Raw genomic sequence first — 21,163 nt, 5'->3', positions numbered from 1 at the left:
TATGGGATCTTCCCAGACCAGTTCTCGAACCCGTGTCCCCTTCACTGGCAGGCAGATTCTCAACCACTACGCCACTAGGGAAGCCCCAGTGGTGTAGATTTTTACACACAGATCTTGCACACATTTTGTTAGATTTGCAGCTAAGTATTTCATGTCTTTAGTGCTGTGGTATATGATAGTTTTCAAAAATTCAGTTTCCAGTTGTTCATTGCTGGTATGTAAAGAGTTGATTTTTGTATATTGACCTTGTAATAAACCTTGCTTAGCTTACTTATTCACTAGTAACTCTTTTTTGTAGATTTTTTGGAGTAGTTTTACATAGACAATCACATTGTGAAGCAATAGGTATATTTTTACTTTTCCTTCTGGATCAGATTGCAAGAATAATATAATAGCATTTAAGTAACATTTTGAAAAACAGTCAACCAAGATCCCACCATTTTATATTTAACTTTTGTCAGCATAGTTACTTTAGGTAGTTGAATAACTTGCAGGTGGCTAGAATTGTGTCTACGGTTTTGTTTTGCTTACTGTTAGAAGCATTTCCTTGTGCAGCATAAGGCTTAGATTCTTTTTTGATGCCTATGTGATCTCACTGAGTAGGTTGGCTATAATCTGTTCTGATTAACTATTACCTTAAAGTTGAATGTTTACATTGTGTTCTTTTTTTATTTTTAATTTATTTATTTTTGGTTGTGTTGGGTCTTCATTGCTGCGCACAGGCTTTCTCTAGTTGCGGTGCACAGGCTTCTCATTGCAGTGGCTTCTCTTGTGTGGAGCGTGGGCTCTAGGTGTGTGGGCTCAGTAGTTGTGGTGCACGGGCTTAGTTGCTCCGCAGCATGTGGGATCTTCCCAGACCAACGATCGAACTGTGTCCCCTGCATTGGCAGGCGGATTCTTTTTTTTCTTGTTTTTAATATCTTTATTGGAGTATAATTGCTTTACAATGGTGTGTTAGTTTCTGCTTTATAACAAAGTGAATCAATTATATATATACATATGTTCCCATATCTCTTCCCTCTTGCGTCTCCCTCCCTCCCACCCTCCCTATCCCACCCCTCTAGGTGGTCACAAAGCACCGAGCTGATCTCCTTGTGCTATGCAGCTGCTTCCCACTAGCTATCTATTTTACGTTTGGTAGTGTATATATATCCATGCCACTGTCTCACTTTGTCACAGCTTACCCTTCCCCCTCCCCATATCCTCAAGTCCATTCTCTAGTAGGTCTGTGTCTTTATTCCCGTCTTGCCCCTAGGTTCTTCATGACCTTTTTTTTTTCCTTAGATTCCATATATATGTGTTAACATATGGTATTTGTTTTTCTCTTTCTGACTTACTTCACTCTGTATGACAGACTGTAGGTCCATCTGGCAGGCGGATTCTTAACCACTGCGCCACCAGGGAAGTCCCTACATTGTTTTCTACTTTTGCTCTTTTTTGTTTACTACGACTGTCTCCTTTTCTTTACTCTCTCTTTTTTTGTTGTTTCCTTTTTAAAATAAATTATATTCTTAAAATTCTCTTTTGTCAACTCTGGTCTCATCTCTGTGGATGGAAGTTAGTTCCGATGTTCTTCTGCAAGGGTCAGGTCTCAGGGAGTCGCCAAAGAACATAGTGTAGACAAAGATTTCCGCCCCCCCCCCAAAAAAGGGACCTGGTTGGGGAGCCCATCAGGGAGTCTAGGTTGCTCTGGGCATAGCAAGTAGCACATAGGGAGTGCTTGCCTGCCCCTGTCATAGGAGCCACCAACCTGTCCTTGTGTTTAGCGTTAATGCTCACTCCTGCTTCCTCTCCTTGTGCTTCTTTGCTCGTTCTGGCAAGTCCTCAGTAGCAGAAGCCTGGGGTGGGGCAGGGACATCCTATTCTGGCCTCACAAGCATAACCCTGATGGGTCTGCATTTGCCTCCCAGTCCTGTCTCTTTTTGAATAGCTAGTGTCCACTGTCCTGGGTGCAAACAGCCATGTGGCCAGGCTCTTGTTAGCTGCTGGGACTAAGTGCATTATTCCTTGTATGGCTCTGCCAGCCTCTCTTCTGCCTGTAAGAACGCCTCTTTCACCACTCACTCCTTACATGATGTCCAGCTGCTGTCCCTTGCTGCTCTAATTACTTAGTGTCTCCTTTAGCACACAGTGCTCTGGGCCTGAGGAGTGCCCAGGACTGCCAGCCTCTGTTCTGTGTCCTCTGAGCATGATAATTCTTGAATAAACAAACGAATGAGAAGCCCTTGCTTTGGTTTCCCCAGCTGAAGAGGATTTTTGCTTTGTGAGCTCTAGCATGCCCACGGTTCATTAAAGTAGTGTTCGTCTAAAGTTCCTTGCTGGTTTCCAGTGTCTCCCCATTCGTTTGTGCAGTGGATTGAGGAGGAGCCTGAGTGTAGGATCTCAGCCTGCCCCCACCCCCCTTCATTCTGATTCATCTTCTCAGTGTATGCAGTATTGCTTTCCTGTGGCTGGATTCTGTTGTTCATCACACTGCCGTCTCACTGAGCTTGGTCCCCTGCCCTGGGATGAGCCTGACCTGTCTGTCTGCAGGGTAGACAGTGTGGAGTAGCAGGTAACTCTGAGGTCTCACCCAAGGCACTGGAAAAGCAGTCACCTGTTCTAATGGACTCCCTTGGGAAAGAAACATGTCTGCTTGACTCAGAGGTCCCTCTTGGCTTTGCACTTTGTCAGTTTTCAGTGGCTTTATGTTTCTGAAGGAATGAATTTTTCTTACATGCTGTAATAAAATCCAAAGCATATTTAGTTTATAATCCAGATTGTTTTCTCAACAGCTTTTCTCAAGCTGGGAGTGGTGTTTTGTCCCCCTCTGCTTATGTGTTCCAGCACAGCACACTCACAATTCAAGTGTTTGGTGGTTCTCCCTGTTAAGACAGACATTTAAGGGACTAGAGCAGTCAGTTTCTCTGCTCCATATGGCTTTGTCGGGTGATTTGATTGACACGATTTCAGAGTGGCTATGAGCTCTGTGCTGAGCTTCTTGTACAGCACAGTGTCGGTGTAAGGCACTGGAAACTGCTCTCCTCCTCCTCTGATTGGTGCTTAGCCAGGGGCAAGAGTAATCTTCCAATACTGGCTTTTTTTTTTTTTTTTTTTTGTGGTACGCGGGCCTCTCACTGTTGTGGCCTCTCCCGTCGCGGAGCACAGGCTCCGGACGCGCAGGCTCAGCGGCCATGGCTCATGGGCCCAGCCGCTCCGCGGCATGTGGGATCTTCCTGGACCGGGGCACGAACCCGTGTCCCCTGCATCGGCAGGCGGACTCTCAACCACTGCGCCACCAGGGAAGCCCCCAATTCTGGCTCTTTAAGGAAGGCGTATAGGAGCCAAATTCCTTAGCTGAGAGTGTTAGGAATGGGAGGTTCCTTAAATAGCAGATGGTCAGAACCACGAAAGGTCAGGCACCAGGGCAGCAGGTGGCCTGGGTCATTTATGTAGTGCTCTCAAGCTCAAGGCTTCTCAATTAGGGGAGGTTCAGTCTCCTGTAACCGCTCAGGTTCTAGGAATCGTTGTCTTTGTGCCTGAATTAAACTCTTACTGTATTGTAAGCAATTATAGGTGTAATTGTTCTTTTACTTTTTGTAGGATATGGAACTTGGAGCTCTGGGACAAACAGAGGCAAGTATTATACCCATGATCATTCTCCTCTCCCTTGGGATTGAACTGGTTGAGTCTTTCTGCCACTGCCCAGCTTAGCCAAGGTTTTGGGGTGGGGGTCGCCTTTGGGGGTCCCAGATGCCCTGGAGCTGGCTACTCCTTCCCAGGAGGCCTTATTAGTATGAACTAGGGCCCAGCCAGCCTTAGGTGGCTAAGATACAGTCTTGTCTCTGTGACCGAAGGTGTCCTTGTCTCCGTGTTTGTCTGTCTCTCCTCGCCCCCTCCATCTTGTCTGTCTTTCTGTCTCCCTCATTGCAGGCTACGAGAACTATGGTTATGGCTATGGCTATGGCCAGGATAACACCACCAACTATGGGTATGGTATGGCCACTTCAAACTCTTGGGAAATGCCTAGCTCTGACACAAATGCAAACCCTAGTGCCATGGGTAGTGCCAGTGCTGATTCCGTTTTGTCCAGAATTAACCAACGCTTAGATATGGTGCCGCATTTGGAGACAGACATGATACAAGGAGGCGTGTACGGCTCAGGTGGAGAAAGGTGAGTGGACACCTGCCTAGGTGCTGAGGCTCTGCAGGGTCACCTCCTGCCTATTGCCCCTTGGCGTCTCCCTCTTCTGAACTGCCTCTTACGTCTGCTTTCTCCTTCTTTGCTCTGCTGTCGGGGCTTCCCAGAGACTGCTTGGGGTCCAGTGCACTTCCCTTCTTTGGCCTGTGTCCCCTCCTCCCTCCACCCTCCCCAACTGCCTGATGGTGAGCCTCTCTTCCAGCTTTTAGAAAGAGGAACAAGCCCAGACTGGGCTGGCTTCACTGTACCCTCCGAGTGGCTCTTCTCAGGAGCATTGTTAAATGGCTCTTCCCTCTGGAGACAGCCATTTGACATTCTTCAGATACTTTACATCCTGCGCTCTGTCAGGGCAGGACAGATTGGGTTGGGTGTGAAGGGTGGGATGAACCCTGTGAGCTGCGCATCCCACATAAGGGACAAGGAAGATGTGGGCATGTCCTGACCACCCTTCAGTGCCTTATAAACATGTACCTGTTGAGCCTCAGAAGTGCCCGTGAGGAACTGTTGACATCCTTACTTTGCAAATGGGGAAAGTGAAGCGCATGCAGGTCACACCTCTTGCCCACAGGCACCCAGGAGTAAATAGTGGAGCTGGGCCTCCCACTCAGATCTGTCCTACCCCACAGCATCATGCTGTGGGCATTTGTCATTGTCTGAAGTGGTGCTGGCCTAGAAGTTCTTGTGCCCTAGTGAGAGGTTTCAGTGAGGAGGGCACATGTATTTCTGGCACAGGTTGGGGTGGAGTGGCCTAATGGCTCCAGCTGACAAATGGGAGAGAGCAGAGAGTAAGGAGGGGCCTGGCCAGGCACTGATGGGGCCAAGTGAGGCACCAGGACCACTAGGGGGCAGAGGGTACCAAGGGGACTTTTGCTTGCATGGGCTCTGTAGCAAGCAAAAAGTGTTGGGGGATGCCCAGCACATCCCCTGCCTGACAGTCATAGTGCTTGGAGCTGAGGCTGCCAAATTGCAGGCAGGGGGTGGGCGGGGGGCCGTGCAGTTGGGCTGACATTGCTGCTGGTGCCAGCTGCCTGTGTACCTTTTTGTGGCAACCTGGAGCTGGAGAGCAGGGTTGAGGGATGGAGTGGCAATTAATTGGGTAGCACTGGCCTATTCTTTCATGCTGCTGGTGCTTCTTGACTACCCAGCTTTGGCAAAGAGACATGTGGGGTCTGGGCCTGTGGGTTGCAGCCATGGTTAGAACGGCTCTCTCTGGTGCCCTGTCTTGCGCAGGTAGAATGTTTGGCCTGCCTTCCCAAGTTGCTATGTAGGATGTGATTCCCTGTCCTGGGCTCCAGAGTTGATATGAGCTCATAAGAACTCTTTTTCTTGTCCCTGGGCAAGGTCACATTGTCTTTCCTGGCAACATTCCTTGTTTTGTCTTCCTTTTCCTTTCGAGTGGTGATGGGCTTTGAAGGGTTTGGCAGTCTCTCGTGGGTGTCATCAGCCCCAGTGGACAAACACTGATGTGCTGAACTGCCCATGTACTGCAGGATGCTGGGGTGCTTGGCTCTGCCCCTCAGGGAGCAACCTTGGGTGTTGTGACTGCCACAGACACATGCACGTTTCTTATGGGCTGTGGGCTGTCTCTTCTCCTAACTGAGACCTACTTTACCCTAATAGTCCTTCTTAGGGTCCTCAAGCTGGTGTGGCCCACATGCAAGCTTGGGGACATCATCTGAGAGGCCCTTCTGGCTTCTAGAAGTCTGCTCCTGAGAGGCCTTTTAAATTGGCATTTCCAAATATTGATCCTCTGATGGGGATCAATGGGGTAGGTGCTGGAGTGGGTTTTCTGTCCCCATGACAGAGAGGTTTGGTGGCAGGCAGGAGCAGAAGGGTGATAGGACCTGAGGCCCTCCCTGATGCTTGCCACCTGCCCCTGCAGATACGATTCCTACGAGGCCTGTGACTCGAGGGCCGTCCTGAGTGAGCGTGATCTGTACCGGTCGGGCTATGACTACGGCGAGCTTGACCCTGAGATGGAAATGGCCTACGAGGGCCAGTATGATGCCTACCGCGACCAGTTCCGCATGCGTGGTGGCGACACCTTTGGCCCACGGGCTCAGGGCTGGGCCCGGGACTCCCGGAGTGGCCGGCCGATGGCCTCAGGCTATGGGCGTGTGTGGGAAGACCCCATGGGGGCCCGGGGCCAGTGCATGCCTGGTGCCTCCCGGCTGCCCTCCCTCTTCTCCCAGAACATCATCCCTGAGTACGGCATGTTCCAGGGCATGCGTGGCGGGGGCACCTTTCCGGGTGGCTCCCGCTTTGGCTTTGGGTTTGGCAATGGCATGAAACAGATGAGGCGGACCTGGAAGACCTGGACCACAGCTGACTTTCGGGTGAGTGGAGGAGGCCTTCCTGTTTTGTGACTGAGCAGAGCGAGGGGCCTGGAGCCATCCACCCTTACCCTGCTCCCTCTTTCTGACCCAGACCAAGAAAAAGAAGAGAAAGCAATGTGGCAGTCCCGACGAGCCCGACAGCAAAGCCACCCGGACGGACTGCTCCGATAACAGTGATTCAGACAATGGTGAGGCCAGGCACTGGCATAACCCTGTCCTCTGCCCCTTGGGGCTCCTGGGCTGAGCTTGCTTCCTCTTACCTTTCAGACGAGGGCACCGAGGGGGAAGCTGCAGAGGGCACTGAAGGCGCTGAGCCTGTGGAGAAGGGCTTCAGAGCAGTAAGTGGCCCCAGCCCTGCACTCTCTCTGTCTGTAGGTGAGGCCTGTGAACAGTGGATCGCCTGAGTCATCTCTGCATGCACACATGACTAGTACAAGGAGGTGGAGGTCTGGTAGAGAGCACAAGCTGCTGGCAGGCTGCCTAACCAGAGGTTGGATTTCCTTATCAGAAAAATGGCAGAGTGAGCCCTCTGTGCAAGGGCTGTTGGGAGGATGTGAGGCTCCTGGCTCAGTGCCTGGCCTTGAATAGGGCCTTGTCATTTACAGCTGTTATGAACAGCTATATATGCTTTAACATTGAATTTTTGAAATTGTGTCTTAGGAAGGAGAAGACGAAGAGGGAAAAGAGGATGGGAAGGAAGAGGGCAAAGAGGATGCAGAGAAAGGTGAGTCTTCTGAGTGGCCTGGGTTCTGGGGTGGCTCTTCCAGGTGCTCGTGGTGGGAGGGGTCCAGCCAAGGGCAGGGTTTTGGCAGAAACGTGTCCAGCTTGGATCCTCCCTTGTGTGGCTGGGTATGTGCTGGTAGGGAGTAACCTCCTTCTTCACCCCCTTCCCACTCTGCCCCTAATCTTCCCAGACCGAGGCTATGGGTGGCGATGGTCCCTGCCTAGTACACTGGTTTTGCCTTCAGGTAGGGGCAGCAAGCAAAAGTGTGGGGGAACCCCAGGCACACCCCCTGCCCTCAGGCCCTTAGTAACATGCAGTTCTGAGTCCTTAATGGTTGGTGTCCAAGCCGGGACCCTTGGTGCAGTTTTTACGGCTCTGGTTTGCGTGTCCTTTCCCTTAGCGCCTCCACAGCCCCTGTTGGGAGTCCCTGTCCCCCTATTCAAGTGATGAGCGCCAGCAGGTACCTAACCATAAATCCAGCCTCAGCCTACTGTTGCCGTGGTGCCCAGTGTGAGGTGGGCAGGGCCATGCAAGCTTTGGGGCCTTTACCACTTGGAGGCTGCTCTTAGGCCCCAGCTGAGGCCTTCCTGCATCCTGCCACCTGGGCCCTCTGAACTTGTGCCAGTGTCCCCACTGAGACAGCCTCTCTTTACCTTCCAGCCTCCCTGTGGCCCACTCTGCAGAGTATAGATGTCCTGGAGAGTGGTGGGGTCAGCACGTGTCCTCCCCTCTTCAGGGCCTAGGCCAAAATCACTCCCCACCCATTCCAGGGTACCCAGCCCTGCTCACAGCCAGAGGCCTTGCTCGACAGCTGCTTTCAGAATGGACCCTCTGGAGTAGATGGTGGATGATCCAGCCAGAGGCCACAAACTGGTAACTGTGCTCCTCTGTTCCCACAGGGGCCCTGAGCACCCAGGATGAGAGTGGCCAGACCAAGCGCAAGTTGCAGGCAGGCAAAAAGAACCAGGACAAGCAGAAAAAGCGGCAGCGAGACCGCATGGTGGAAAGGTAACCAGCTTCCCTCCACCCCTTTGCCTCTGCCTCGCTCTGGGGCTGCCTCCAGGAGAGCAGGGCCATAGCTCTGCTGCCTCACCGCCCTCTGGCCTCCCTTGGGAGCTGCCACCTGCTCGGCCGTGCATGGACCCTGCTTTCCGCCAGGCCCAGCTCCCAAGGCCTGATTCGTCCCTTGCCCCTCTGCGGCCGCCTGGCGACCGCTAGCGACTTTGGCCTGAGATCTGACACTGCTCACCACCGTTGCCCAGAAGCTCCAGCACTAGGTCACTCAGCGCACGAGCCCCGAGGTGCACTGGGGGCCTGATGCCCCTGCGGGAGGGGGCCAGCTCATCAGAGACTCAAGGTCCAAGGCGCCTGTGCCACCCCAGCTAGCTGCCAAGAGGCCATCACCGTGCTCAGGAGAGATGGCAGCACCTGTGGGCTGTGGCAGCCTCGGGCCTGCCCTCTGCCTTGCCCGCCGGCCCTGTCAGGCCGGGCCTGTCTGCGGCTGAGCCCTTCACGCCCCTTGGTCGGGTCTGTCTGCCCTCAGGGCTCCCGCACTGGCGCTTGCCTCCTCCTCCTCCGCCTCAGACTCTTGCTCTTGCTGGACCTTCCTCAGCCTCGCCGGCGCCTGGCCCCTGGGCTCTCCAGACAAAGCTGACCCCGTGGCCCAGATAAGGACGTCCGGCAGAGGTAGGGACCTGCCCCAAGGCCTCGGTGGCGGCTGGCCTCCTCCGCCCCTTGCCACGGCGGCCTGCTCCAGCCCAGGCCCCAGACCCCGGGCTTCTGCTGTGGACACGAGGCCCAGACAGAGCACCTCGCTCAGGTGACTCCAGGCTGCCCTCTGGCAGGCCGGGCGGGCGCCCTCCTTCCAGCTCAGACTGGTCTCTTCTCAGAAGAGGAAGATGAGGCAGCAGGTGCCCAGGCCTGCTTGCCTCCCATCCCTCCCGACACCACCCCCAAGCATTCTGAGCAAAGGATGGGCTGGGCCTTTCAGTCCCTCAGACCCCAGAAGGAAGATGCAGCACCTTTTCGGGCCCTGCCTCGGGACTGCGTACTCCACTCTGCACCTCAGGGCCACCTGGCTCACGCCAGGGCATCCTCCTTCCGGTCCCCAGCTGGGCCAAGTACACAAGCTCCTGCCCAGCCTTGGTAGAGATGCCCTCCGGCAACCTTCCAGCGACTCCTTGCCTGTTGCAGCAGCTGCTGCCTCAGGCTTCAGCCTCCTGCCTATGGGAAGGAAGAGCTCCTCCCCTGTCCCCTACGTTGCAGTAACTGCAGCCTGCAGACGTTCTGTCCCTCTCTACACCCAACCCCACTGGTCCTAGCCTGTCCCCCTGCTGGGACCGTACTTCACAGGCCCATGAGCAAGGCCTGTTTCAGGGCTCGCAGCTGGGTTGGGTGAGGCAGCAGCACTGTTCCCTGGGACCCTCTTGATCTCAGTCCCTCATTTCCCTCCTGTGGCAGGATCCAGTTTGTGTGTTCTCTCTGCAAATACCGGACGTTTTACGAGGATGAGATGGCCAGCCACCTCGACAGCAAGTTTCACAAGGAACACTTTAAGTACGTAGGCACCAAGCTTCCGAAGCAGACAGCTGACTTTCTGCAGGTGAGCCTTGGAGTGGTACAGCTGCTTTTACCCTCAGGACATAGAGCAGCCCACACAAACCTTAATATCTCCTTGGGATCTCCGGCAGGACTACGTTGCCAACAAGACCAAGAAGACAGAGGAGCTCCGAAAAACCGTGGAGGACCTTGATGGTCTGATCCAGCAGATCTACAGAGACCAAGATCTGACCCAAGGTGAGGAGGTTCCATCCTAGTCCTATCAGGCAGGGCCTCAGACTTGCCTCCTCTGGTTCTCAGAGTGGGGTCACAACACCCCTCTGTTCCCCCAGGGAGGGTCACTGAGAACAGCCTCAGGCCCACGTGGAAGTGGCAGGGTGAGGTGAGGAGCTGGTCTGCTGTTTTCCCCCAACTCCTGGGTCTTTCTTAGGTGCCTGGGACCAGTGGCAACTCCCCTCCTTCTCCCCTCTACAGAAATTGCCATGGAACATTTTGTGAAGAAGGTAGAGGCAGCCCACTGTGCAGCCTGTGACCTCTTCATTCCCATGCAGTTTGGGATCATTCAGAAGCACCTCAAGACCATGGATCACAACCGGAACCGCAGGGTGAGTGGCTACCAGTGCCCTCCCACCAGCCTGTGGGTTGACTGGGTGAGGCCACTGGGGAGGTCCTGGGGTTATAGCCCCTGCTTGCCTATGAGAAACTGCAGGGCGCAGGAAGATGTAGACATTTCCAGCCCAGTTCAGTCAGCGAAGCTACAGAGAGAGGGGTGGGAAATGGGGACTCTGCCTGGCAGGTGGTGGCATCAGAGCTAGACCTTAAGAAGTAAGGTCTGTGGGATATGGGGACCTCCATGTGCATATGGGTCAATGGCCACATAGGTTCAGAAACCAAACAGGGAGAAGTGTATGGTGCAGGTGTTGTTGGAGGAAGTATTGGACACAAGGTTCATAAGGGCTGGGCTGAGGGGCCTGATCTTGCTCCTGTAGGCAGCAAAGCTTTTAAGTGGGGGACCAGTAGGATTAGAGTCGGTGTTGGACTAGAGACTTTGGGCACCTGTTGTGGGAGGGAGGTTGGGGATCAAGGAAGGGCTGCTGCAGTATCAAGCCAGAGGTATGCCTCCACCTTGGAGATGAAGACAGGCAGGATAGAAGAGGTGTTAAGGAAGTGAACAGGAGGTTGGCATGAGGGAGTGACCAGAAGTCTGGGATGTGGCAGATTTCTGCCTTAGCTGGTGGACAGTGTTGCTGCTATGATGGGGAGGGCGGTATATGGTACAGGGAAAGGAGCGAGTTTGGCAAGAAATTGAAAAAATTCTGTCTTGCATTCCAGTGTATTCCCAGTGCCTATCACAGAAGCCAGAGTAGGTGGGGTTTTTTTGTTGTTGAATGGGTGACATCCTAGGTTAGAGGTGTCTGTTAGAGATCAAGTGAGGGTGGTGGGGCTTTGCAGTAGGGAAAGAGCTGAGAGGCTCAGGACCCGGTCTGGGCTAGAAAGAGAGTCTTGGGTGCCATCACCTGGAGGAGGCTGATGGGATTTATGAGCAGATAATAGCAGCAAAATGGTATAAGAAATAGCATTTCTCAACCTTTTTCCATGCCCATCAGATTCATCGCTGGTCTTTCTCAGTGCAGTGATTCTCAACAGTGGGATGGGTTTAGAGATCTGGCTTGGGTGGTTGAGGAGATTTGGGATTGGCATATGCAATTGAGAGATATGGAAAGATAAGGAAAATGTCCCTTGGCTTTGGCAGCAGAGAAGCTGTAGGGATCTTGCCAAGGTGAGATTCTTGGTTTGGGAGCTGATAAAAGGGGTATACCAAAAGAGAACAGAGAGCAGATTGTAGAGGCTGGACAGTGCATGGTATTAAAACTTGGAAAATCTGGATGAAATGAATGATAGCTAGCAAAAAATAAACTCAAAAGTGATTCTAAAGCAAGTTGAAAAAAAAAGAACAGCTGTAACAACCAGCAACTGTAGAGGGGATTGGAAGGGTGATAAAAGTTACTTTGAAGACACCAGAAGTAGTTTATAGAGATAGTTTCAATATAAACACTATATTTTTTAAAATTCCAGACTTAGAAGTGAATAAAAAGCTTCTAATTATTATTATTATTTTGGTGACAGCTTTATTGATATACAATTCACATACCATATGGTTCATCCATGTAAGGTGTACAAGTCAGTAGTTTTTAATAATATTCACAGTTATGCAGCTATCAGCACAGTCAATTACAGAACCTTTTCATCACCTCAAAAAGAAACCCATACCCTTTAGCTATCACTCCAACCCCCATGCTCCGCCAGCCTTAGGCGACCACTGATCTACTGTCTGTCTCCATGTATTTGCTTATTATGAACATTTCATAAAAATGCAATCACATAGTATGTGGTCTTCTGTGATCGGCTTCTTCAATTTAGCGTATGTTCAATGTTCTTCCATATTGTAGAATGTGTCAGAACTTCATTCCTTTGTATGGCCTAAAAATATTCTCTTGTATGGACACATACCTCATTTGGTTTATTCATTCTTTAGAATTTGGATTGTTTCTACCTCTTGGCTATTATGGATAATTCTGTTATGATGCAAGTTTTTGTGTGGACATGTATTATCATTTCTTTTAGACAGGAGTGGAATATCTGGGTCAAATAGTAACATTTTAACTTCCTGAGGAACTGCCAGATTGTTTTCCAAAGTGGCTGTACCATTTTATATCCCCATCAGCAATATATGAGAGCTCTGATTTATTATATCTCACCAACACTAGTTATTATCTGACTTTTTGATTCCAGCCATTCTAGTGGGTGTGCAGTGGTATCTGTTGTATTTTTCATTCGCATTTCCCTGATAACTGACTAATGATGTTGAGCATCTTTTCAGTGGCTTGTTGGCCATCTGTCTACATTCTTAGAGGTGAAGAAATGTCTGTTCAGATACTTTATTTTTTAATTGTGTGGTCTTTTTGAGTTGAGGGTTCTTTATGTATTCTAGATACAAGTACCTTATCAGGCATATGATTTGCGAATATTTTCTCCCATTCTGTGGGTTGTTTTTTTTCACCTTTTTAATGTGTCTTTGCAGCACAAAGTTTAATTTTTTTTTTTTTGCATTATGCGGGCCTCTCACTGTTGTGGCCTCTCCCGTTGCGGAGCACAGGCTCCGGACGCGCAGGCTCAGCGGCCATGGCTCACGGGCCCAGCCGCTCTGCAGCATGTGGGATCCTCCCGGACCGGGGCATGAACCCGTGTCCCCTGCATCGGCAGGCGGACTCTCAACCACTGCGCCACCAGGGAAGCCCCAAAAGTTTAATTTTGATGAAATCCAGTTTATCTATTTTTTTTCTTTTGTTCCTGTGCTTGGGGTATCATATCTAAGAATCCATTGTCAAATAAAAGGTCACAAAGATTTACCCCTATCTTTTCTTTTTTTAAAATATTTATTTATTTATTTTTGGCTGCGTCGGGTCTTCATTGCTGCTCGCAGGCTTTCTTCAGTTGCAGCGAGCGGGGTCTACTCTTGGTTGCGGTGCACAGGCTTCTCATTGCGGTGGCTTCTCTTGTTGCAGAGCACGGGCTCTAGGCACACAGGCTTCAGTAGTTGTGGTGCACAGGCTTGTAGTTGTGGCTCACGGGCTCTAGAGCCCAGGCTTAGTAGTTGTGGCGCACGGGCTTAGTTGCTCTGCGACATGTGGGATCTTCCCAGACCAGGGCTCAAACCTGTGTCCCCTGCATTGGCAGGTGGATTCTTAACCTGCGCCACCAGGGAAGCTCCCCTATGTTTTCTTTCTCTTTTTTTTTTTTTTTCTTTTTTTGCGATACGCGGGGGGCCTCTCACTGCTGTGGCCTCTCCTGTTGCGGAGCACAGGCTCCGGACGCACAGGCTCAGTAGCCATGACTCACGGGCCCAGCCGCTCCGCGGCATGTGGGATCTTCCCGGACCGGGGCACGAACCCGCGTCCCCTGCATCGGCAGGCGGACCCCCAACCACTGCGCCACCAGGGAAGCCTCCCTATGTTTTCTTACAATAAGAATTTTACAGTTTCGGCTCCTATAATTTTGGATCTTTGATGCATTTTAGTTAATTTTTGTATATGGTATAAGGTAAGGTTCAACTTCATTCTATTCCATGTGATTTTCCAGTTGTCCCAGCACCATTTGTAGAAGAAACTACTTTTTCCCTGTGACTGTTTTTTCTCATTTTCACCCTTGTCAAAAAGCAGTTGACCATAGCTACATGGATTTATTTCTGGACTCTTTATTCTTTTGTTCTCTATATTCTTATGCCATTACCACACTTTAGCTTCATAGTAACATTAAGAATCGGAAAGTGTGACTCCTCTAACTTTTGTTCCTTTTTTTTCAAGATTGTGCCTTTGAGCTTCCAAGAATTTTAGGACCAGCATGTCAGTTTCTACAAAGAAGCCAGCTGTTATTCTGATAGGACTATATTCAATTTCTGTATCAATTTGAAGCGTGTTGCCATCTCAGCAGTATTAAGTCTTCCAGTCTGTAAATATGGGGTGCCTTTGCATTTATTTAGATCTTCTTTAATTTCTTTCAACAGTGTTTTATAGTTTCCAGTGTATAAGTTTTGCACTTTTGGGGCTCTTAATTTATTCCTAAGTATTTTATTCTTTTGATACTATTATAAATGGAATTGTGTTCTTTAATTCCATTTCTGGGTTGTTCTTTGTATGTGTATCAAAATACAATTGATATTTGTATGTTGATATTTTATCCCGTAACTTCACTGAAGTTGTTTATTAATTCTGATAGTTTAGTGGATTCCTTAGCATTTTCTGTATATAAGATCAGTTATCTGCAAATAGAGATAGTTTAACTACTTCCTTTCCAATCTGGATGCCGTTTAATTTTTTTTTTTCTTCTTTAATTGCCCTGGCTAGAACATCCAACACAATTTTGAAGAGAAGTATCTTCTTGTTCCTGATCTTGGTAGGGGAGGAAGCATTGGTCTTTGACCATTAAGTACGATGTTAGCTGTGGATTTTTCATAGGTGCCCTTTTTCTGGTTGCTGAATTCCCTTCTATTCGTATCTTGTTGAGTGTTTTTATTCTGGAAGGATATTGGATTTTGTCAAATGCTTTTTCTGCATTTATTGAGATGCTCATGTGGCTTTTGTTTTTTATTCTATTCGTGTGGTATATTACATTAACTTGGGTTGTTAAGCCACGCTTGGTGTTCCTGGGAAAAATCCTACTTGGTCATGGTGTATAATTTTTTTATATGTTGTTGGATTGGCTTTGCTGATGTTTTGTTGAGAATTTTTGCATCTGTATTCATAAGAGATAATTCATCTGTGTTTTTTTGTGATGTCTTTGGTTTTGGTATCAAAGTAATACTGGCCTCAAAAAATGAGTTGGGAAGTTTTCCCTCCTTTTGTTTGGAAGTATGTGAAGAATTGGTATTAAATTCGTAGAATTTGCCCCTGAAGCCATCTGGACCTGGGCTTTTCTTTGTGGGTAGCTGCTTTTTTTTCATTGCTAATTCTATTTCTTTACTTGTTATTGGTCTATTTAGATTTTCTGTTTCTTCTTTCTTTGGCTGCACCATGCATCTTTCAGGACCTTACTTCCCGGGCCAGGGATTGAACCTGGGCTCCAGCAGTGAAGGTGCCAAGTGGTCCTAACCACTGGAACACCAGGGAACTCCCTCTATTTCTTCTTGAGTCAGTTTCAGTAGTTTGTGTCTTTCTAGAAATATGTCTGTTTCATCTATTATCCAATTTATTAGCATACATTTATTTCTAGTGTTCCATTATAATCCTTTTTATTTCTGTAATGTCAGTAGTCCCCTTCTTTCTTTTTCTTTTTTTTTTTTTTTTTTTTTTTTTTTTGCGGTTCGCTGGCCTCTCACCGCTGTGGCCTCTCCCGCCGCGGAGCACAGGCTCCGGACGCGCAGGCCCAGCAGCCACGGCTCACGGGCCCAGCCACTCCGCGGCATGTGGGATCCTCCCGGACCGGGGCACGAACCCACGTCCCCTGCATCGGCAGACGGACCCCCAACCACTGCGCCACCAGGGAAGCCCCCCCTTCTTTCATTTTTGACTGGTAATTTGAGTCTTGTTTTTTTCTTGGTCAGTCTTGTTAAGGTTTGTTAATTTTGTTGATCTTTAAAAAGAATAAACTTATGGCTTCATTGATTTTTTTTTCCTCTTCTGTTTTTCTGTCCTCTGCTTCATTAATTTCTACTCCAATATTCTGCTTGCTTAGGTTTTTTTCTTTTTCTTTTTTTTTGCGGTTCGCGGGCCTCTCACTGCTGTGGCCTCTCCCATTGCGGAGCACAGGCTCCGGATGCACAGGCTCAGCGGCCATGGCTCACGGGCCCAGCCGCTCCGTGGCATGTGGAATCTTCCTGGACCGGGGCACGAACCCGTGTCCCCTGCATCGGCAGGCGGACTTTCAACCACTGCGCCACCAGGGAAGCCCGGTTTTTTTCTATTTTAATGTAGGCATTTATAGCTATAATTTTTTCTCTGAGTACTGCTTTCACTGTATCCCATAACTTTTGGCATGTCACGTCCTCATTTTCACTCATCTCAGGTTATTTTCTAATTTCCCTCTGATTTCTTTTTCTTAGACCCACTAGTTATTCAGCAGTGTGTCATTTAATTTTCACATATTTCTGAATTTCCCAAATTCCTTTCTGTTACTGATTTCTAATTTTATTCAGTGTGGTCAGAGAATATACATTCTATTATTTCAGTCCTTTTAATTTACTGAAGTTTGTTCTATGGCCTAGTGTATGGCCTATGCTGTGCCTTGTGCATTTGAAAAGAATGGATTTTCTGCTCTTGCTGTGTGGAGTGTTCTATAGATACCTGTTATGCTTGTTTGGTTTTATAGTGTTGTTCAAGCCTTTTATTTCCTTGTTGGTCTTCTGCCAAGTTGTTCTATGCATTATTGACAGTGGGATATCAGCTATTGTTGAATTGTCTGTTTCTCCCTTTATTTCTGTCGGGTTTTGTCTTATGTATTTTGGTGCTCTGTTGTTAGGTGCATCTATACTTAGAATTGTTATATCCTCCTGATGGAGTGACCCTTTATCCTTATAAAATGTCCCTTTCTTAGTAACATTTTTTAACACTCTATTTTGTCTGCTATTAGTATAGCCAGTTCATTTTTCTTATGGTTGATGATTGTATATCTTTTCCCATCCTTTTCATTTCTATTTATTTAATCTATTGGATCTAAAGTGTATCTCCTATGAATAGCATATAATTTGATCTTGTTTTTCTATCCAGTTTGACAGTCTCTGTCTTTTGACTGGATTGTTTAATTCATTCACATTTACCATTATTGTTGATATTATTAGATTTACATCATTCTTCTATTCACGCTTTACTGCTTTCTTTGTATTAAGTATTTCTTTAGTATAACATTTAATTTTAATGGTTTTTTTGCACTGCATTTTGGGGAATTATTTTCCTAGTGGTTTCTCTAGGCCTTACCTTGTACATATTAACTTTTTAAGTTTTCCTGTAGATACAATAACTTAATTTCAGTGAGATTAAGTTACCCCTATGTACCTCTCTACATAGGAGGTTTTTGTTATGTAAAGTAGTACCTCTGTATGTGGTACAAACCCAATAATGTAATACAATGTAATTATTACTTTATATAATTTGTCTTTTAAGGAAGCTGACAGAAGAAAGGAGAGCAGTTACATATTTCTAGTTTTTGTTATATTGGCCTTCTTATTGCTCATTACTGGTTCTCTTCATTTGAATTCTTCCTGTGGATTGAAGTTACCATCTACAGTCATTTCCTTATTAGCCCAATACAATTTTACTCCCCCAACCTTCTTTGTGCCATTATTGGCAAATATATTACATTTCTGTGTTACAGGCCAAACAATACAATTATTTATATGTATTTACAACTATATATATTTTTAATATTTAAATATATGTATGGTTTTATACAACCCCTTTTTAAACCAGTTGAGAAGACAGGAAAACATATTGCATTTGTAGTGTTTTTTGTAATTACATAATTACCTTTACTGTTCTTTCATGTGGATTTGCATTATTGTCTGGGATCACTTCCTTTCTGCTTGAAGAACCTCCTTTGGTATTTCTTATAAGGTCTGCTAGTATGTGGTATGTGGTTGTTGTAGCAAAAATCTGAAAACATTGTAAGTGTGCTTCAGTTGGGAGACATTCTGGTGTGTCCATCTGTGCACCTAAAGGGAGGAGGATAATGTATTGGCGAGTGAGAATAGTATCCTAATTGTGCATCTTTTTTTTTTTCCGTTCATAAAACTTTTTTTACACTTAACATGAACTTAATACACGTGTTCTTAACAATTATGCTTGAATTGTTCATGAAAATCTCATAAGACATTAAAAAAGCCATCATCTCAAGTTCCATGTTAACTATTTTTACAGCACGTTAGTCAAGCATCAAAAAAAATCACAAAAGCAAAAAAAAAACTTAAGAAAAAATTAAATATATGGTGTTTTTTTTGTTTTACTGCTGTGCTTGATATACATGAAGTAGTGGATATCAAGCAATTCATTTTTTTTTTAATTTTTATTTATTTATTTTTGGCTGTGTTGGGTCTTCGTTGCTGCACGCGGGCTTTCTCTAGTTGCAGCGAGCAGGGGCTGCTCTTCGTTGCCATGTGTGGGCTTCTCATTGCAGTGGCTTCTTTTGTTGTAGAGCACAGGCTCTAGGCTCATGGGCTTTGGTAGTTGTGGCTCAGGGGCTCTAGAGCACAGGCTCAGTAGTTGGGGCGCATGGGCTTAGTTGCTCCGCGGCACGTGGGATCTTCCTGGACCAGGGCTCAAACCCGTGTCCCCTGCATTGGCAGGTGTATTCTTAACCACTGCGCCACCAGGGAAGCCCAAGCAATTCATTTTTACTGCATCTTGTACATTCGTTCTTAAGTTGCCTAAAACATTTAAATGCAAGTATAATGAGTGTAGCAAAAATAATGAAAGCAAACAGCAGGTAACTTTATAAATAATGGAATGTGAACCGTTTTTGCTCTTATCCAGAGTAAATTGGGTCACAGCTAAAGGAACGCTTCTGTAGCTGTAGTCAGCGGTGTGCACATTGAGACTGGGTGTTCTGCAGATAACACATAGTTTAACGTTTAATATCCATGGGATATCTATTTCTACTACAGCCTTGTAAGTGTGCCAAACCTTAAAGTACCCACAACTACACCTGCGACTGGAACCAGTTATCCCTTTTATTCCCCACAAGGACAAACCAATATGTAGGCAGTTTTCTTTTGTGTATCTTTAACTTGTTTCATTTTCAGCATGCATGAGGGCTATTAATATCTTCCCCAAGTAGTAGAGAAAAATATGTAAGGAAAAGAAGATGAAGGTGGGGAAAGGGAGTAGAAACAGAAAGTGAGATGATTTTCTGAAATGTGATAATAGAGTGGCTAGGGTAGAGTAGAGGTCCTGGAGATCAGCTTCCCCACCCCTCCAAAAATAGCTTTACCTGTTTTTCCTGTTCATGGCTTTATACTTGCATTACCATTACTTGCATTAATGATGGAAGTAAGAGTTGCCTTCATTCTCACCACCGAGAAAATCATGTAGCATTTTGGTATAAATCCTCCCAGAGGGAAAGGCTCTGGAATGCTGTGCACACTGTCCCTGAGCCCTACTTTAAGGACCGCATGGTGTTCTTTTGAATGTTTGATTTACTTAACCACTTCTCCACTGAAGAACATTAAGGTGCTTTCCAATTTTTCACTACTGCAATCAATGTGCATGCACGTTTCCAATTTTAAACTTAGGCTAGACTCTGGGAAGGAATTACTGAGAAATTTTTACTTCTGATATATTCCATCAAACTGATTTCCAGAAAATAAACAGTTGAGCCTCTCACCAACAGAGTATAAGTGTCTCTTTTCAACCTTTACATTTGGGGGTATAATTCTTCCTCCTGGGAATCCTATGGATTAAAAGGATGTATATCATTAAAATACACTGTTTGACATTCGTATTCCTGCTTTTATATCCTCCCTGTTTATCCTAAAGAGTTCCATGCATTTTAGGGCATTTGCCCCCTTGTTAGGTGTTGCACATTTGGTTTTTAGTAAGTTTTTTTATTTGTTTGCTGCTTATAATTTTTAAGTAAGCAAATCAGATTTCTGCAGTACAGCTGTAAAGACATATGTCTGTAATCAGTTACATACAGTAAGTATGGTATGGAAAGATGGAGCATTTGAGCAAAGATCAAATCGGGTCGTGGCTCCATGCTTGTAGAGTGGACCCACACTTGTACCCAAGGGTGTGCTTACAGAACTACGCAATCTGGTAGTAGTCATTGGCGGTGCTGGGCCCCGAGGTGGAGGTGGAGAGGTGTGCGGGTGTGAGTGGTCTCTGCCCGATCCGGCGGGGTGGGGTGGGGAGTTTTGGATACCTGGGGCAGCCTCTGCAGCCCTGCCTGCCTTGCCCGTAGCTCATGATGGAGCAGTCTAAGAAGTCCTCGCTCATGGTGGCTCGCAGCATCCTCAACAACAAGCTAATCAGCAAGAAGCTGGAGCGCTATCTGAAGGTGAGCTGCACGCCCCTGGCATGCTGGCCCCGGCCCCAGCCCCTGGTCCTGGTCCCGGCCCCAGCCCCGCGGGTCCTCCCTTTCTTCAGTATGGCGCCCCTCTCCGCAGGGCGAGAACCCTTTCACCGACAGCCCGGAGGAGGAGAAGGAACAGGAGGAGGCCGAGGGCGGTGCCCTGGATGAGGGGGCGCTGGTCGAAGCGGCAGGGGTCGCGGAGGGTGCAGAGGGCGCGCCGGCGCAGCCCCCAGTGCCCCCGGAGCCGGCCCCTGGGGCCGCGTCCCCGCCCCCACCGCCGCCCCCCGAGGAAGACGAAGAGGCGGCCGTGCCCCTACTGGGCGGTGCGCTGGAGCGCCAGATCCGAGGCATCCCGGGCCTGGACGTGGAGGCTGATGACGACGACGAGGAGGGCGGGGGGGGCGCTCCATGACCCGGGCCCGGGGCGGGCGGGGCCCGCGTGGCCGAGGCTGCAAGCCGAGTCTAATAAAGTTCTTCCCATCTTACCTCTTCCTCTTTTGTCTATGTGCGGCGCGGTCCCCGTGGGCGGGTGTCGGCACCTAGTCGCTGGGCTGTGTGTGCCTGCGGGTGGGGCCCGGGGGTGGGGGTGGGTTGCGCCTGCGCACTGGCGGGGAGGAGAAGGGATACGCCTGCGAGCAGCAAGGCACCGCGGTCCGGACCAAAACTCCCAGGGTGCTGTGAACACCGATCCACAACAACCGGAAGGCCAGCTGGGGTGGTAAGGGCGGTCCCGCTGTGAACTCCAGCCAATGGTAGCCCGTGGAAGGGGTGACACATGCGTCTGGTCTACCAGTAGAGGACGGCGGG

At 48.3% G+C, this 21,163-nt stretch overlaps 1 protein-coding gene across 3 annotated transcripts in view; it reads left to right on the top strand.

The window, feature by feature from the left end:
- AKAP8L (A-kinase anchoring protein 8 like) overlaps positions 1-20,780 on the top strand; it is a 30,001-nt gene extending 9,221 nt beyond the window's left edge. The window contains exons 3-15 of one of the 3 annotated variants that reach the window (XM_082651120.1): positions 3,583-3,615; positions 3,913-3,970; positions 4,073-4,153; positions 6,063-6,516; positions 6,608-6,704; positions 6,784-6,854; positions 7,177-7,240; positions 8,140-8,248; positions 9,701-9,842; positions 9,931-10,036; positions 10,274-10,404; positions 20,246-20,341; positions 20,451-20,780. In XM_082651120.1, the coding sequence (XP_082507246.1) occupies positions 3,583-3,615; positions 3,913-3,970; positions 4,073-4,153; positions 6,063-6,516; positions 6,608-6,704; positions 6,784-6,854; positions 7,177-7,240; positions 8,140-8,248; positions 9,701-9,842; positions 9,931-10,036; positions 10,274-10,404; positions 20,246-20,341; positions 20,451-20,768 (1,760 nt within the window). In that variant the 3' untranslated portion in view covers positions 20,769-20,780. Of the gene's footprint in view, positions 1-3,582; positions 3,616-3,912; positions 4,154-6,062; positions 6,517-6,607; positions 6,705-6,783; positions 6,855-7,176; positions 7,241-8,139; positions 8,249-9,700; positions 9,843-9,930; positions 10,037-10,273; positions 10,405-20,245; positions 20,342-20,450 lie in introns of all 3 variants that reach the window. The other 2 variants (XR_014296508.1, XM_082651119.1) reach the window with 2 other exon arrangements.
- Positions 20,781-21,163: the final 383 nt, after the last annotated feature.

Source organism: Grampus griseus, assembly GCF_964374135.1.
Source record: "Grampus griseus genome assembly, chromosome: 3".
NCBI lineage: Eukaryota > Metazoa > Chordata > Mammalia > Artiodactyla > Delphinidae > Grampus > Grampus griseus.
The sequence above is the reverse complement of the archived record's forward strand: the minus strand, read 5'-3'. Positions and strand labels throughout refer to the sequence as shown.